The sequence below is a fragment of the Bos indicus genome, chromosome 8, assembly GCF_029378745.1.
Source record: "Bos indicus isolate NIAB-ARS_2022 breed Sahiwal x Tharparkar chromosome 8, NIAB-ARS_B.indTharparkar_mat_pri_1.0, whole genome shotgun sequence".
In the NCBI taxonomy this organism is placed as follows: Eukaryota; Metazoa; Chordata; class Mammalia; order Artiodactyla; family Bovidae; genus Bos; species Bos indicus.
This window is the reverse complement of record NC_091767.1, coordinates 24903176-24922214: the sequence shown is the minus strand read 5'-3', so window position 1 is coordinate 24922214 and position 19039 is coordinate 24903176. Positions and strand designations below refer to the sequence as shown.

General features: G+C 36.6%; 1 protein-coding gene across 4 annotated transcripts in view; it reads left to right on the top strand.

Moving 5' to 3' along the window:
• Positions 1 to 19039, top strand: part of DENND4C (DENN domain containing 4C) — a 119363-nt gene that overhangs the window by 64000 nt on the left and 36324 nt on the right. For 3 of the 4 annotated variants that reach the window (XM_070794484.1, XM_070794485.1, XM_070794487.1), the window contains 7 exons: positions 92 to 224; positions 2373 to 2579; positions 8766 to 8894; positions 9079 to 9223; positions 9499 to 9645; positions 13979 to 14089; positions 15168 to 15314. In XM_070794484.1, coding sequence (XP_070650585.1) covers positions 92 to 224; positions 2373 to 2579; positions 8766 to 8894; positions 9079 to 9223; positions 9499 to 9645; positions 13979 to 14089; positions 15168 to 15314 — 1019 coding nt within the window. The remainder of the gene's footprint in view (positions 1 to 91; positions 225 to 2372; positions 2580 to 8765; positions 8895 to 9078; positions 9224 to 9498; positions 9646 to 13978; positions 14090 to 15167; positions 15315 to 19039) is intronic. The other variant, XM_070794486.1, reaches the window with a different exon arrangement.

Below are 19039 nucleotides of genomic sequence, written 5' to 3'. Positions count from 1 at the left end.
TGAGGTTTAGAAATATTTACCTAAATTCTGAAATAATATGAAGAGTTAATGTATTTTAAATCAGCAGTTCTATTTTTGCTTTTTATTTTAGTTACAAATACTTTCCAAGACTGGACCTTAAGCTTTTTGACAGACCACAGGAGTTGAAACTTTGTTTTAGTAGACACCCTACTGGCAGTAGCATTACAAACAGTCCAGCTCTCATGGCTAAGAGAACTAAACAGGTCAGATATTCTTTATCTAATTTAAAATGTAAACTATGTATGTATGATATGTAGCTCATAGTTTAGACTTATCACCCACAGGAATTATTTGAAGATCCACTATGGTTGTTAATGAATTAAAATTGATTTTTTGCAACCCTACTTACAATTTGAGGGTGAAGGTTTTGAATGCTAATGTTTATGTTCTAAGAGAAGCTTGGGAACTAAATACAGTTTTAGAAAACTTTATTGAAATATAATTCACATGCCGTACAATTCACTCTTTTAAGTATACTCTCTGGCTTTCAGTACATTCACAGGGTTGTGCAGCTACCACCACAGCCAATTATAGAACATTTTCATCACCCTAAAGAGAAAGCCCACATCCCTAAGCTGTTAACTCCCCTAGTTCCTCCATCCTCCATAGCCTCAGGCAATCATTAATCTGTTTTCTGTCTCTATAGTTTTGCCTATTCTGGGCATTTCATAAAAATGGAATTGTACAGTTTGTGGTCTTTTGTGACTGGCTTTTTTCACCTAGCATGTTTTTAAGGTTCATCAATGTTGCAGAATGTATCAGTATTTCACGTATTTTTATTGCTGAATAATATTCCATTGTGTGGAATATTTTATCCATTCATGTACATGTGGTTGGTTCTTTGTTTTTGGCTATTATGCATAGTAGTCCTGTAAACATTTGTGTACAAATGTTTGTGTGGTTATGTTTTCATTTCTTTGGGTATATGCCTAAGTAGAATTGCTGTGTCATGTAGTTACACTGTGTTTAACCTGAGAAATTGTCAAACTATTTTCCAAAGTGGGCATACCATTTAAAATTCCCACCAGCAGTGGGAATTTCACCACATTCTTGTTATCGTCTGTCTTTTTGGGTTTAGCCATCTAGTGCATACGAAGTGGTATCTCATTGTGATTTTAATTTTTCCTCATGGTTAGTATAAATATATTTTATACTGAATATTACATTATAAAGGGAGTTAACTTAGGACAACCTCGACATCTTGCTTTAATACTGTATTTGATTTAGGTATAAAGAGTTAAACTATGGTTAGGTGCAAGTTAAAATCAAACATCCTTTATATATATACATATGTATATACTGATATTTGGGGGGTCTCCAAAACATGGAAAATTTCAGAATGAAATTCTTAGTTCCGGTTTTACCAGTTCGAGTGCAGTCCCTCAAATCCTAGAGGTAACTTGAGGTGGTCTTTAATCTCATATAGTACACAGTTCTCTCAGTGTGTCTGAGGGGAATTTTTAAAAATATATGTACTGTTATCAGCTTAATAAAAGGCAAGTTTTTTAAAATGGGAGAATTTTGCTACTAAGTCTCTAGATTTCATTTGCCCCAGAATTTTCTTTCCAGGCACATCTCTCGGAAATAGAGCTCATAACAGTATGTTTATTTAGAACACATCCAGCAGAGGGGTCTGTAATGCAAGGCTGACAGTGTCAGTCTGACATGTGGAGGGCTCTGTAGTTTCTGAATGTCTGTAGAGTTCGATAAAGCTCAGCAGATTTGATGCCTTTTCTATCTTCCGCCTAAATCAGAATGAAAATCAGAAGTAGAAAATATACCTATCAAACTATTAGGTAGGGACGTCTGTGATCTTTCTCAGAATATGTTGCCTGCAAAGGAATAGGTGATTTAAAAGAATCTGTGATGGAATTAACACAGAAGGTAGATACAAATCTTGGGGAATAACTCAGCACTCAGAACATCTTAAACATTTTAGTTGGGAGAAGAGTGAAAAGGCTCTGACTTTTCAAGAATGATATTATAGAACTCATAAGCTATGAATGGCTAAATCCCTTTCATTCATCAAGCATTTGAGTGCCATATCTGTGAAGAGCACTTAATTACCCATTATATTATTATCACATGAATGATATCCATTTTTAAGGAATTTCTATTCTCTTGGGAGATGCATGCTTGCCAAAAAAATAGTTAAAACAGTATAAAGTGCTCCTATAAAAAGAACCATGTGGCACTAAGTAGGAAGCCATTCACAAAAGCAAAAATATGAAATGCTTGATTTCAGAGTCAAATTTTACATTAAATTCTTCTCTCCTTTTTGCTTTTCATTTTTCCTGTCATCCTAATAATTTTTAATGAATGTCATAATTTTTTATTTATTCTCTTTCTAGGAGATAAAAACAGCTCATAAGTTGGCGAGGAGATGTTACACAAATCCACCACAGTGGGCCAAGTGTCTCTTCAGTCACTGTTACAGTTTATGGTTTATTTGTCTCCCAGCCTATGTTAGAGTTTCTCATCCTAAGGTCAGAGCACTTCAGCAGGCATATGATGTGCTTATTAAGATGAGGAAAACAGATGTGGATCCTCTAGATGAGGCAAGTATAACACTGAGTTGTTACTAAGATAAATTCTATTTATATTTTTAAGAAAATTTAGGTCTCAGTTGCTTTCAGTAACCTCAGGTATTTTCATTAAACTGTTACCCTGTTTCATAGAGCTAATACCTATTGTTTATTTTTAGATACATTTATTTAAAAGTTATTGCTTTGAAATTCAACAAGGATTGACTTACTTGGACCAGATTATTTACCCTTGATAAATAGAAAAAATATTGATTATTTTATTCTTGAGATAACTTTACTAAGAAGCAAATAGGCTTTTAGTAAGTGGCTTTCCACTTAGGACCTGTGTCGTAGGTGGATTACATAACCTATCTGTGATTCAGATATTACGTATCTGAAGCTGGAGGTCTGAGTTGCTCAGCCTTGGTACTGTTGACATTTTGGCCCACATAATTATTTATTGTGAGGTCCTTTCCTATACATCTAGAATGTTTAGCAGTATCCTTGGCTCCACCCACTAGATGCCAGTAGCTCCATGTAATAGAAACGTCTGCAGTATAGTGATATTTAGTTCCTTTCCTCAGATGGTTAATTTCATGGTTAAATCTGTTAATGTACACGTGTCTAGATGAGTACCTGATAGTCAGTGCTCAGTCAACAATGTGCTGAACCTCTTCAGGCTCAGAACCATCCTCAGAGATAGGCAGCAGTGTTATCCAACAGACAGCTGAAGAAACTGAGTTACTGATTTAGTTCTCCTCTTTATTGTTTTTCCCTTAAAAAATTATTTTCGTGTTAAAATAACTGTAAATGATATAAGAACCAGATTAGAATTTAAAATATAGTTGGAATAAAAATTCAGAGTAATGGGTATTTGGGAAGAAGGAGACAGCACAAGATTTGAAGAGAAATATAATTGAAGAAGGGCACGTGATAGAGTAATTTTTATGTTTAATTTTTTCCTCTTTTAAAATAAAAAAGATCTGAATCTAATAAAGCATGTACCTTATTAAGATTTAATAATGCTTGTAACCACACTAAACTTGTTTTTCTCAAAGTATTATCTGTATGTTATAAAAAAACTTCAAATACAGAGTTACAGAACAAATACTAACATATCCATTCTCACATTTGATTACATATTCTCTCATCTGATGTTTATAAAACTGTTCGGAAATTAAAAGTGTTTGATCAGTATTAGTGTTTTGTACCTCATATGTTTTTAAAATTTTATTCTGATAGAGTTAGTTTTTGTATCTTAGATATATTTTAGGATATATTTCAACTTTGTAAAAGCATATCATATTTTTAAAGTGCTTTTAAAATATGCTCCATGAGAGAGCTAGTATTAGTTGTTACTGCACTGTAAAGTCACAGCACATTACTTGGTTAAGTTTCTTTGGTAAGTTCATAAGACAAATTTCCTGAAAAGTTGTTTCCTCTCTATGTATGTGTTAAGGTTCTACGGTAGTTACAAGTAAGTAATTACATTTTCTTGTTTTCTAACATGCAGCAGATACAACTAGTAAGCTAAAAAATGTTTTTAGATTATTTTCCCAATAAACATTCTGATAGGAGGCTTAAAATTTGGAGGTTAATTTGTTGTATTCCTACTTATAACAAGTTATATTGACAGATTTGTAGTCACCTGAGATAATTACATCTCTACAACTGGAAGAAAGAAGTGTTTATTTTAAAACTTTAAGGATATATATTTGCTTGACATATTTGATGCATTTTATTTATTGATTACATATAGGATTGCACATTAAAATTTTTCACAATATTTTTATGTAATTATTTCCTTTGGTATTCCCAGCAACTCTTTGAGGCAATTATATATTATAATGTTACATTTTACAAAGAAAGAAAATTTGAAACTTAGATGAATGACACATATATAAGCCCACCTAGCAAGTAAGTGGTTTTGATTTTTAGGTTCATACTCCATTAGAAACCACTGTCTCATTCATATGCTTAATGTTTGTTTTAATTTGACAGCTTTGTGATCTGCATGTTATGTTTGTAAAACTTAAGACAGCTTAACTCAAATACCAGCCTAGGTACCTTGGCAAGGTTATCTGGAAAACCAGGCTCAGATGGACCGCTCTTCCTCCATATAGTCTCAGACCCCTCCATGTGATACTTGGGCTTTTCCTATGATAGCTTAGCACTCCAAGAGCATGTGTTTCAAGAGAGAGAAGTAGAAACTGACCTTTCTTAAGGCTTAAACCAGGAAACTGGTACAGTTGTCACTTCAGGCAAATCCTATTGGTCATGCAATCTCAGAGGCTTTCCCCTTCAATTCAAGGAGAAGGGACAGAGCCCTCTCAATGGGAGGAGTAGTAAAGAGTTTGTAGCCATCTTTTATCTACCATAGATATCCAAAAGGTATCATGTTGTAGGCAACAACATACTGCAATTAAAAAATTATACCCCTGACATTTTTACTGTTTCTTTAGTTTGGCGTCTGCCTCTTATACAAGTAAGCCTGGAAGTTTGAAGGAATACTTTGTCGACTTCAGAATAAATTTTTGAGAATGGTTTTAGGAAATCCAGATTAATCCCAATTTGACACAGAAAGTAAATTATTTCTTCATGACTCATAGAATCTTAGAGTCGAATAGAACTTGAAGATATTTTAGTAAAACTTCAACATAAAACCTGAGATGTTGGAAGTCTGTAACATATGGGACCTTGTCTGTGCTTGAGCTGGCTCTGTTAGAAAGTATGTTTTATGCTGAGTTCAGTTCCACCTCCTTATGGATTTTTTGGCATTGTAGAAGTTGTCAGTGAAGTGACAACACTTCAGATATTTGAAGAACTCTCTTGTGCCACATTCTTCTTAATCATGGCACGCGTCTTTTATATAGTAAGAGTTTTCTTTAACCTAGTCATTTGTGAAGTTGCTCTGATAATTTCTGAACTCTTCTGCTTCTGAATTAAACTCTTCATTTCTAGCTATATGTATGTGTGTACACACACACACACACACGCATACACATCTTTATGATCCTCTGCTTCTTCACATCTCTTTCCTTCCTTCATCTCTTGAGTTAAATATGCTTTCTCAATTCTTTTTTCTCTTCCCTTTTAAGAGGCCACAACTTGGCTTTATGTTACTGCTCACAGTTGTTAAACAACCCTGTTATAAATAGAGACATTTTACAAATCCCAAGAAGAGTAGCTTTTTCTTTATATTTTCTTATTCTCAAATTAAGCTATAGTAGTTTTTGGCTGCTGTGTTCACTGCTCTTGTAAGCTGGCTAGCCTCTTTGCCAGGGATCCGTAAAATTACTGTCTCGTTCTTCATGGTTTCTACTGTTGTCTTCCAAATGTGAGATTCTAAACTTTTAGGAGTTGCCAGTTGGATTGTCCTCTTATGATCAATTCTACCCCTCTTCACTAAACACATTTTCTCAGCAAAGCCTTTGCTAACAAGAGAAGACTCTACACATGGACATCACCAGATGGTCAACACCGAAATCAGATTGATTATGTTCTTTGCAGCCAGAGATGGAGAAGCTATGTACAGTCAACAAAAACAAGACCGGGAGCTGACTGTGGCTCAGATCATGAACTCCTTATTACCAAATTCAGACTTAAATTGAAGAAAGTAGGGAAAACCACTAGACCATTCAGGTATGACCTAAATCAAATCCCTTATGATTATACAGTGGAATTGAGAAATAGATTTAAGGGCCTAGATCTGATAGAGTGCCTGCTGAACTATGGAATGAGGTTCATGACATTGTACAGGAGACAGGGAACAAGACCATCCCCATGGAAAAGAAATGCAAAAAAGCAAAATGGCTGTCTGGGGAGGCCTTATAAATAGCTGTGAAAAGAAGAGACGTGAAAAGCAAAGGAGAAGAGGAAAGATATAAGCATCTGAATGCACAGTTCCAAAGAATAGCAAGAAGAGATAAGAAAGCCTTCCTCCGTGATCAATGCAAAGAAATAGAGGAAAACAGAATGGGAAGACTAGAGATCTCTTCAAGAAAATTAGAGATACCAAGGGAACATTTCATGCAAAGATGGGCTTGATAAAGGACAGAAATGGTATGGACCTAACAGGAGCAGAAGATATTACGAAGAGATGGCAAGAATACACAGAAGAAATACACAGAAGAACTGTACAAAAAAGATCTTCACGACCCAGATAATCACGATGGTGTGATCACTGACCTAGAGCCAAACATCCTGGATTGTGAAGTCAAGTGGGCCTTAGAAAGCATCACTACGAACAAAGCTAGTGGAGGTGATGGAATTCCAGTTGAGCTATTCCAAATCCTGAAAGATGATGCTGTGAAAGTGCTGCACTCAGTATGCCAGCAAATTTGAAAAACTCAGCAGTGGCCACAGGACTGGAAAAGGTCAGTTTTCATTCCAATCCCAAAGAAAGGCAATGCCAAAGAATGCTCAAACTACTGCACAATTGCACTCATCTCACACGCTAGTAAAGTAATGCTCAAAATTCTCCAAGCCAGGCTTCAGCAATACGTGAACCATGAGCTTCCTGATCTTCAAGCTGGTTTTAGAAAAGGCAGAGGAACCAGAGATCAAATTGCTAACATCCGCTGGATCATGGAAAAAGCAAGAGAGTTCCAGAAAAACATCTATTTCTGCCTTATTGTCTATGCCAAAGCCTTTGACTGTGTGGATCACAATAAACTGTGGAAAATTCTGAAAGAGATGAGAATACCAGACCACCTGACCTGCCTCTTGAAAAACCTGTATGCAGGTCAGGAAGTAACAGTTAGAACTGGACGTGGAACAACAGACTGGTTCCAAATAGGAAAAGGAGTACTTCAAGGCTGTATATTGTCACACTGTTTATTTAACTTATATGCAGAGTACATCATGAGAAACGCTGAACTGGAAGAAACATAAGCTGTAATCAAGATTTCCAGGAGAAATATCAATAACCTCAGATATGCAGATGACACCACCCTTATGGCAGAAAGTGAAGAGGAACTCAAAAGCCTCTTGATGAAAGTGAAAGTGGAGAGTGAAAAAGTTGGCTTAAAGCTCAACATTCAGAAAACGTAGATCATGGCATCCGGTCCCATCACTTCATGGGAAATAGATGGGGAAACAGTGGAAACAGTGTCAGACTTATTTTTCTGGGCTCCAAAATCACTGCAGATGATGACTGCAGCCATGAAATTAAAAGACGCTTACTCCTTGGAAGGAAAGTTATGACCAACCTAGATAGCATATTGAAAAGCAGAGACATTACTTTGCCGACAAAGGTCCGTCTAGTCAAGGCTATGGTTTTTCCTGTGGTCATGTATGGATGTGAGTTGGACTGTGAAGAAAGCTGAGTGCCGAAGAATTGATGCTTTTGAACTGTGGTGTTGGAGAAGACTCTTGAGAGTCCCTTGGACTGCAGGGAGATCCAACGAGTTCATTCTGAAGGAGATCAGCCCTGGGATTTCTTTGGAAGGAATGATGCTAAAGCTGAAACTCCAGTACTTTGGCCACCTCATGCGAAGAGTTGACTCATTGGAAAAGACTCTGATGCTGGGAGGGATTGGGGGCAGGAGGAGAAGGGGACGACGGAGGATGAGATGGCTGGATGGCATCACTGACTCGATGGTCGTGAGTCTGAGTGAACTGCAGGAGTTGGTGATGGACAGGGAGGCCTGGTGTGCTGCGACTCATGGGGTTGCAAAGAGTCGGACGTGACCGTGCAACTGAACTGAACTGATGTGTTTTCAGCTTTCTTCTTTTTTTAAGACCTGGGTCTATAGAATTCTTTTTGTTATGTAGGCATCCTAGAGATGCTGCTTTTAATTCCTTTAGCATAAAATATAAAACATGATTTAGGAGAGAGTCATTTTAGTCATGTGTGATTTTAAAATGGTACGGAATGTGGTACGTGGCTTGGCACAGTTTAGGCACCCGCTTAAAAATACTGTGCAAATGAATTCCTTCTCATATTATGGAAAATAATAGTGGTCTCTTTGTGTAAATTTTGTTACTGAAACCAATGTTATGTGTGCCCATAGGTCTTATATGGAGAAGTTAATAGTGCTGGTACTTCCATTAATGAATAGGTTTTTAGAATAGTTTACTGAGACTCTCAAACCAGAACAAGGACAAAAGAGTAATAACTATTGCTTGATAACTTTGACAGGAATTGAGTGAAGTCATTTAAAAACCTTTACAAGGCACAGACTAATATGCTAATGCTCTGATGTTATTTTTTGTTAGGTGTGCTATCGAGTAGTGATGCAACTTTGTGGACTTTGGGGTCATCCTGTTTTAGCAGTGAGAGTTTTATTTGAAATGAAAACTGCTAAAATAAAGCCAAATGCTATTACTTATGGCTATTATAATAAGGTAAGTAGGATTGACATTAGGCAATATATGCTGTTTATTAAGACTGATAAATTTCTACACATTTTATTATTTAGAAAACTTAGAGGTTTGGGGGTAGAATTCCTTTTGTATATATTATGTGTGTGTGCATTTAAAAATTTAATATTCCTAATAATCATTATTTTAACCGTTATTTTACCTTTAGGTAGTTTTGGAGAGCCCGTGGCCTAGCAGTACCCGCAGTGGTATCTTCTTGTGGACGAAGGTACGGAATGTGGTACGTGGCTTGGCACAGTTTAGGCAGCCGCTTAAAAATACCGTGCAAAAGTCACAGGTCTCCTCAATATCAGGTAATACATGTGATTGGAAAGATAACTTTCTTGCTGAACCATAAGTTTTATAGGCATATGAATTTTTAATTATATGAGGCAGAAAATAGAGGTGAATTCTAGTTGATATTTTCATATACTACTAAAGATAGAGGTTGCTTTAGCCCCAAATTATTTTCTTCTCTCACAGATTTAGAAAGTATTCTGCAACTTTAAAAGAACTGTGAGTCACTCATGTTTAGTTTCAGAGATTACCAGTGCATGAGTTACTGAATTGCTGTTGTGCTTGTCTTCAGCTCCCCAGAATGCCACAGGTGGAAGTGATGGGGACACGGTGAGCCACGGTAGCGTGGATAGTTCTAACGATGCTAACAGTGGGGAGCACACAGTCTTCGTCAGAGATTTAATCAGGCTTGATTCCACTGACAATCACTCTAGCACAGGTACTAAAATCTGGATTCACTAACCCTTCACTTAACTCTCACGTTAAGTCTTCCATTTTTCAAAAAAGCTTTTACCTTCCTCTTTCAAGCTCGTGCAGTACGAGTACCTTAAAAATACCATGTATAAATAAGGGGAGAAGGTAGACCTCTGGCTGCAGACCATGTCTCTTTATTTCCTGTAGTATAAAATTAACTTCGGAGTGCTGTACAAAAGGCTCTCAATGGTACTTTGTGTTTGTTCTCATTAATTTGTGCAAGTATATGCTATAATTGGTAGGAATTATATAATAGGCCTTTTGTTTTAAGTATTGTGAGCTGAGAAAGTTGATAGTAATGCAAATTGCAAGTCCTTTTTTCATTAAGTGGATAATAGTTATTAAATATTTGAATTATGAATATTAAAAAGGAATGAGAAGAAGTCACACATCATGAGAAAAAAGTATTCTTTGCTTGGTCATTACCTTAAATTACACTTTTTAAAATCTGCAAAACTGCTGAAGTTTTGTAGTTTTACATACAAAGCCATGGGCATTCAAAGCTCTATCCTCTGAAGTTAGAAATAAGCTTAATTAAAGTAGCATATTTTACATGTGTGTTGCACATCCTTCTTGTGTTTTTTCTTTTTGTTGTTAATTAGTATCTCAAGCTTTTCTTTATAAAGAACTCTGAGTCTTAATTCCTGTGCTTCATCTGATGAACTTGTCTCAATGACTGAAGTTTCCTTTTCTCTGCTCTTTGTTGCTCTGCTTTATGCTCTGTGCTGTTTCTGGGTGCTGCATTTGTCCTTGGCTGTTATGGTGTGGGGTGCAGACAGACTTGTATGACGTGAAGCTATGGATACACGTGTGCATTAATTCTACCCTTGAATGTTAACCACTTCAGGTAATTTCCCATTTATTAGGTTAAACTTTGCTGACATGCATGGGTGGGGGAAAGGCCTTTGGTTTTAAGTACCTTTACAAGTAGAAAACAATTTCAGTTTTCTTGGCTTTTTCTTCTGTATAATCATATATGTACTACTGAAAATGCCCAAGTAACTTTATGATTAACTTGCAAAGCATATTTGTTATCTTATTTGAAAATATGCTATGCCTGTCTACAATTCTTATTTTGAGGGTGATTTGTAGTATCATTGTGTCAAATAGTTTTATGGGCATTAAAGATTTCAGTATTCTAGCTGTTGAGGTAGGTTTTGGTTGCTAAAACTAATCTGCTGATTCTTGTGCTAGAAACTACCCCCATGATTACAGAAGCAGGTATAAGTTGGTGAAAATCAACATAAAACTATAAGTTACAATCCTGTTTGTAAATTAAATTTCTTTCAACATGTAGGAATTTTCACTAGACTTTAATTTGAAAACCACCTTATTTTATTTTCCCGTATATTTTTTCCTAGTACTTACAGAATAAACTGATTTCATTTGTGAAAAACCAAGAAAATAATTTGTGGTATGAAAACATTTTACCACTTACAATAATAATTATTATTATAGTAAGCACTCTCCTTCTCTCTCTAGATTATTAAGTTGGTCTCCTTTAAGGGGAAAAAAAAGATCTAGTAATACTGGGAAACTGCATGAAGATTCTGTATTCCCCAGTTGGGGAAGAAACTTCAGATCCCTATTTCATATATTTCTTTTCAGTTACATTTCAAATGACTGAAGCTCTAGTATTGAATTTACCATGATTATGTCTCTGTAGAGTTTCTGGTGATGTCATCTGATACTTTTGGAAACCGCCAGCCCAGATGCTTAAGTTACTCTTTTCATGAAGGATTATCTCATAGAATCTTTCCATTTGGTACCTGATACTGAGTCAGTTAGCTTATTGAAGGCATATCTGAGTTTAATCAGTTTACTCAGTTCCCAGTCCAGTGTCCGTTTCATGGCACCATAATGTTTTACCAGACTTTCTGAGGGCCAATAAGAAAATGACTGAACGTAGTCATTGTTAATAGCAGTATTTTTCATAAAATTTTTTTTAAAAATTGAAGTACAGTAGACTTATAATATTGTGTTAATTTCAGATGTACAATGATTTAGTTATATATATATATTCTTTTTCAGATTCTTTTCCCTTATAGGTTATTAAAAAATATTGAGCATAGTTCCCTGTGCTATTCAGTGGGTCCTTGTTGGTGATCTAAATAGCAAGTTTTTTGTTTGATTGTTTTGTTATTGGCAAACCCATAGTTTCAATGGCACTTTAAAGAGTGACAGAAAGTGAAAAAAATAAAAAAATAAAAAGTTGTAGACAGTGGAAGTCACTATATTTTTTGTTTTATGTGTTTTTCATTGACATCCTTGATAATGTTTCCCTAGGAACTTGCCTTTATTTCCTTAAATTTATTTCCTTAAAATGATGGAACATTGAAGCCAAAGTAGACTTTTAAAAAACTATTTTGAAATCATTTTAAGCTTATTAAATGTTTCAAGAGTACTACCAGAAACTCTTGAATAACTTTTATCTAGCTTCATTCACTTTTAGGTTAACACATTTATCATTTTCTTTCTATATGCATACACACATTTTTCCCCATTATGTGAGAGCAGATTGCATACATCTTGCCCTCTTACCTCTTAATATTGCAGTTGTGTTTGCTCTGACAGGACTGCAGTGTGGTTTACTGACTCAGGGAAACATTGTATACCACTTTAATGTAGAGTTGTTATCCCAGTGTGGTCATTTGTAACCTCCTTTATGGTACTTAACTCCTTCTCTTTAGTCACCTTCAACCAGCATAGTTCCTCACTGTTTCTTTGTCTTTCATGACCTTGACCTTTTTGAAGAGTAAATCAAGTTATTTTGTGAAACGCTGCCAAATTTGAGTTTGTTTGATGTTTGCCTGTGATTAAATTAGATTATGCACCCATGGCTCTTCTACAGAAATACAGAAATGCTGTTATAGCCTTCTGAGACGGTCACATCTCAGAGGCCACAGTTCTGTCTGTTCCTCATTGGTGGTGTTGATTTTGGTTACTTGGTGTCAGTGTTTGGTTTCTGTTAGTTACTATTAGCCCTCCTGCAGATAATAAGCCACTTGTGAAGAGATACTCTGAGACTATGCAAGAATATCTGCTTTTTCATTACACTTCCCCTTTTAAGTTTAGCATCCATTGATGATTCTTGCCTGGACCAGTCTTTACTGCTGTGATGGTTGTAAGGTGGTGGATGTCCTTTAGAAATGTCCTCTCGTGTCTTTGAGCACTTGCTTTCTTACATAACAAAGTGTTCCTAGCTCATTCTTGTACCTTCCCTGCCTGAGCTCTGGAATCAGCCATTTCTTCAAGGATCTCAGCTTCCTTTTAATGGGCAATAGATTTTAGAAACCAAGATCTGGGCCCTAGATATGCTTACTCCCTCCAGGGTGGTGGTCTAGACTTTTTCAGCAGAGCTAGAAAATTTTTTATATTATTTTAGAAATACTTCTAATTCCAACTCAGTTACACAAGTTTTTCTTTGCCTTTCTGCATGTCATTTTTTTTTTTCTTTTGTAAAAAATCTCTCTTCTTCCATAGTAAGAATCTTTGTTCCCAACATCATCACATTTACTCAATTGCTCAGTCTTCTGGTACACATAATATTGTTTCAGCACTGCTACACACATTTCCCTGTGAGGAACAAACTGAAGGAGTTCAGAATTTGACTAGTATCCCTCAGGCTTAGGGTGTATACTCAAAATAATGTATTAGAAGTTACTTGGATTAGTCCTCTCCCATCCTTTAAGTGTGGTTATGTTGCACATAAACAATTGATTTCTTTTGTTTCTGTGCACATTCAGTTTTAGTTGCACCCCCACCCGCAGTTTTGCTGATTTAATTTTTGAATATGTAGAAATTATGTTTCCAAAAATAAAAAAGCAATATGATAACCGTAGTTAGAGCAGTTTCTTCTCTATCCCTTCCATCCTGTTTTCCCCTCACCTTTTGTTGGTGACCAGTTTTATTGTTTTATGGCTTATTATTCTTGCATTTCTTTTTGCAGAAGTAAGCAGGTGTATGTTTTATTTCCACTTCTGTCTTAACACAAAAGGTAGCATTTTATAAATACACTCCAAAAGAAACTTTCAAAGCATCCAAATCTACTAATTTATACATGAGGAAATTAAGATGCATTGCTTTCAAGTATGTAATGGTTTTTAGTTTTGAAATTCCTTTCTGCTGTTCTTTGCTTCTTATCTTTGTTGTAAAATGTTTTGTGTGCTTTGTGAGCTTTCGTCTCTTCTTTCTTTTTAGAAGTTGAATTGCATAAGTTGGTGGAATTTCCTTTTGACATTTTATAGTTGGACTATAAATATATGAAAACATATGTCAGCCTTTATTCTTTTTAACAGGTGGTCAGTCTGACCAAGGCTATGGGTCTAAGGATGAACTTTTAAAGGATGATGCAGAAATTCATGTGCCTGAAGAACAAATATCAGGAGACTTAATAACTAAAACAGAAGGTTAAGTACTGATATTTACTTAGCTTTACTTAGTGAGTTACCTCTATTATTTAAAAGTCTTATTTGATAATTTTGGTGATAATGTTCAGAATATTATGTACTGTTATCTATGGGTTTCCCAGGTGGCGCTAGTGGTAAAGAACCTGCCTGCCAACGCAGGAGACCAAGAGAAGCACATTCGATCTCTGGGTCAGGAAGATCCCCTGAGAGAAGGGCATGGCAACCCATTCCAATATTCTTGCCTGGAGAATTGCATGGACAAAGGACCCTGGCGGGCTGCAGTCCATAGGGTTGCACTGAGTTGGACATGACTGAAATGACTTAGCACAAACTCTCTGTCATATATGATAGATTTTTGGTAGTCTCTGAATTTTAGAATTTAAAAGATTTTTAGAGACTCTGTAGGTCAGCCCTCAGTTTTGTAGGAAAGTGCAACCCATCGTGGTATTCATTTGCCAGTGTAAAGTAGCTATTTCGTGACAGAACCAGGACTAAACTTTGAGTCATCAAACTTGTATTCCAGTGTACCTTTTATTTTAAAATGCTCTTTCACTAGAAGTCCTTCAGTTATCTAAGTTGACATTTTTCATTTGTAAGTTCCAATATAGTCTGTAGTTTTTCTTCTTTTAGGGTACTCACTGAGATAGAAATGTTTTCTAGTAATCACTTTAAGAAAATATGGAGGACTATTTGGGTTTATGATAACACGATGTTCTTCTTGTCCTCTTACATGAAAGTTCCCTTTCTTTAATGGTGTCACTTATTTTATGCTCCAGAATTATACAGAAGCAAGCCCCTCTCCTACTTGAGAAGTGATGAGGAATGTGACGAAAGGCCAGTCTTAATTGATTCACTCAGGAATGCTCAAGTTAGAATTATGAATGCTAAAATAAAGCATTTATTTCAGTCAATACTGGCAACATTTATGGCATAAAATAAATCAGAATAAATCAGTAATAAAATAATCATGTATTCATCTCCACATAGAAAAAAATGTCCATAAGATATATTTAAAAGTACTGTTTCTGTTCAGTACTGGTGAAAATAGGAATGATAATGTCCAAATATTTTTTCCCAGAGGTGTGCAATGTCTCTGCTGTTGTGGCCAAACATTCTCAACCTAGTGCAGAGCCCCAGAGTCCCGCTGAACCTCCTGCGTGGGGCAGCAGTATTGTGAAAGTTCCATCTGGTATATTTGATATCAACGGCAGAAAAAGTAGCACTGGTAAGTGTTTGCATTTAAGTTATTAAGTAATTTTCTTTTAATTAATTTATTATCTTTTTGCTGCACTGGGTCTTTGTTGCTACATGCAGACTTTCTCTAGTTGTGGCGAGCTGGACACTACTCTCTGGTTGTACGCAGGCTTCTTATTGTTGCAGCTTCTCTTGCTGCTAAGAGCAGGCTCTAGGATGCGGGCCTCAGTGGTTGCAGCACATGGGCTCAGTAGTTGCACCTCCTGGGCTCTAAAGTGTGGGCTCAGTAGTTGCAGTACCTGGACTTAGTTGCCCCTCGGCATGTGGGATCTTCCCGGACCAGGTATCGAACCCATGTCTCCTGCATTGCAAGGCAGATTCTTAACCACTGAACCACCAGGGAAGTCCAGCACTTTTGTTATTAAGTGTTTAAAACATACTTCTGTAGGTCCATGTGTGTCTTTAGTGACATTATAAATTGCTAGCTTAATTGTAATGAACATGCTCAAGGGTCAAAAGTAATAAGCTGAATCCTATAAATGGGCTAAAGAAGAAATTAAAATAGTTATTTAAAAATACTTCATTTTTAAAAGGAAGAGTATTAAATCTGTTTAGATGTTATTTGGAAACCTTTTTTTAAAAAATAAGACTGCATTCATGTATTGTGTAATTTTTTAAATTTTTCTTCATTTATGGCTGCACTGGGTCTTCATTGCTGTGTGCAGCCTTTCTCCAGTTGTGGTGAGCCGAAGCTGCTCTCCACTTGTGATGTGTGGGCATCTTCTTGTAGCAGCTTCTCTTGTTGCAGAGTCTTCTGTAGGACTCATAGGCTTTCAAACACAGGTTCAGTAGTGATGCATGAATTTGGTTGCTCTGCAGTATGTGGGATCTTCTCAGACCAGATATCAAATCTGTTCTCCTGCTTTGGCAGGTGAATTCTTAACCCTGGACTACCGGGGAAGTCCTGGAATACTTTTCTTACTGTTGTGCCTGTTCTGAGTTCTGTCCTCCTTTCTTATGGTTGATAATGAGAGACGAAACATACTTATCCTGAACACAGAGGCAATTATGTGGTCAGATTCCAAAGGGCTTGTGTGTAGCAGGGTAATTCCTATACCTGAAAGGATACAGAAGAAAAAGATTCATATCACTTAGATTCTACACAAAAATACCAGCGGGTCTTTAATTTTTGTCCAATTATTATAGGTACCCTGAGCGACTTCTTATTTATGATTAAGTCATACAGTCACAGTGTTAGTTGCTTAGTTGTGTCCAACTCTTTGCAATCACATGGACTGTAGCCCACCAGGCTCCTCTGTCCCTGGAGTTCTCCAGGCAAGAGTATTGGAGTTGGTTGCCACTCCGTTCTCCAGGGGATCAGTATTTGTAATAAGTAACTCTATGGCATGTAACTCCCATAAATTTACTACTTTCAATTATGTTGTGGCCCTCCCAAATACCCGTAAGACAAACATTTAAGTGTATGATTTTAAAAGACAATGAGATTGGCCTGTGTTATTTGCGCTTGGCACCCCCCTCCAGTATTCTTGCCTGGAAAATCCCATGGACGGAGGAGCCTGGTAGACTGCAGTCCATGGGTCGCTAGGAGTCGGACATGACTGAGCGACTTCACTTTCACTTTTCACTTTCATGCATTGGAGAAGGAAATGGCAGGCCACTCCAGTGTTCTTGCCTGGAGAATCCCAGGGACGGGGAGCCTGGTAGGCTGCCGTCTATGAGATCGCACAGAGTTGGACACGACTAAAGCGACTTAGCAGCAGCAGCAGCAGCAGCATAGTAGCTACAGTTCACTTCCCTAAGTCAATTGTCTTATCTGTAAGTATATCTGTTTGTGACTTCATAGAAGTTAATTTGCCTAGCTTTTTAACGTGGAAATACTTCTCATTCCTAAAGTTGTTTTTTTTTTTTTTTTTATTGTGATACCAATTTCCTTTATTTTGCAGGGGGTGAGGGCTTTTGTTCAAGAGGTGGAGCTAAATGTGTTTTTGAAAAAGTAACTGATATATCCTTAATCCTATTTTCCCAGCGTATTGATAGCAGATTAAAAAGAAAAAGGAGGGCAGAGTTTTCATCATCAAATGTTTAGAATCTTCTCAGAATATTGAAATGGACATAGTTCGGGGACTGGTGTGTTTTTTTTCTCTTTTTATTGATCTTATTTCCATGTTACATTTTGATGTAGAAAAAGAGTTATTCTATTAAGAAAGGAGGAAATGGAATGAGGCTTTTGCCAGTATGTCAAACATTTTAATTTATTTTAAATATGTCAAACATATTTTAAAATATTTTAAGTCAAAATCAATTTAAAATTGAACAAAATGTGCCTCTAAACTCCTAGAAATAAGAACCAGTAAATTTGCAAATATCTTTTCTAAAATATTGGTAAAAGTTTTTTGAAGTAGGTACAAACTTCAGAGTTACAAAACAGGCTGATTTAATTCCCCTAAAAGCTTTAAAAAATATCTCTAAATGCTTATTATTAGTCCTCTTTAGTTGGTTGATTATGATTATTAGATACCAATTTGGAATATTAAAAAGAATCTTTAAATCAATTTGAAAGATGAAAAAAAAAGACTTTATCAAAAACAACTTCTGCCCCAAACTCTAAGGTTTTTAAAAAACCAATGAGAATCCTAAATATGAATGCTTAGACTTAAGTTCTGCTAATCCCAGTGAGTCAGTGGTAAAGAATCCATGTGCAATGCAGGAGACCCTGGTTTGATCCCTGGGTGGGGAAGATCCCCTGGAGGAGGGCATGCTGCCTAGAGAATCCCATGAACAGAAGAGCCTGGCGGGGCTACAGTTCATAGGGTCGCACATGACTGAAGCGACTCAGCATGCATGCAGTGATGCAACTAGAGATAGTTTTTGGTTTTGGCGTGGAAAAAACTGCATGGTAGCAAGGAGTTAATGACTGCCTGCATCTCCTAAAAGCTGGGGGAGGTTCCTATAGACACTTGATGAAACATGATTGATCTCTGTGAAGGCTGAGATTATGTCTGTTTTATTCTCCATTGTATTAGCACTTCATGTAGTGGGTGCTAGTAGGCATTCAGATACTTGTTGAAGGAATAAACTTAACAGAAAAAATTTTGGCTATTCAGATTTTATTAGGCTTCTTATCATTTGCTGATTCTAAGCACTCCATTCTAGATCTTTTTATTCAGTACTTTGGAGAAGTAAGACTTTGGCTATAGCAAATACATAATCTATGACTATGAATTTGCTTTGTGCAAAGTAGATTTCTGGTAAATACTTGTTGAATTAGATAGAAGGTATTATTGAATTAGATAGAAGAGATTATTTCTTTTTCTGTCTGTTTAGCTGCTAAATCGTGTCTAACTCTGTGACCCCATGGACTGTGGTGTGCCAGGCTTCCCTGTCCTTCACTGTCTCCTGGAATTTACTCAGACTCAAGTCCATTGAGTCGGTGATGCCATCTAATCATCTCACCCTCTATCACCCCTTCCTTCTCCTGCCCTCAGTCTCTCCCAGCATCAGGATCTTTTCCAGTCAGTCAGCTCTTCTCATCAGGTAGCCAAAGTATTGGAGCTTCAGCTTCAGCCTCAGTCCTTCCAATGAATATTCAGGGTAGATTTCTTTGCTATCCAAGGGATTCTTGGTTTGATCTCCTTGCTATCCAAGGGATTCTCAAGAGAATTCTCCAGCACCACAATTAGAAAGCATCAATTCCTTGGCATTCAGCCTTCCTTATGGTTCATCTCTCATATCTGT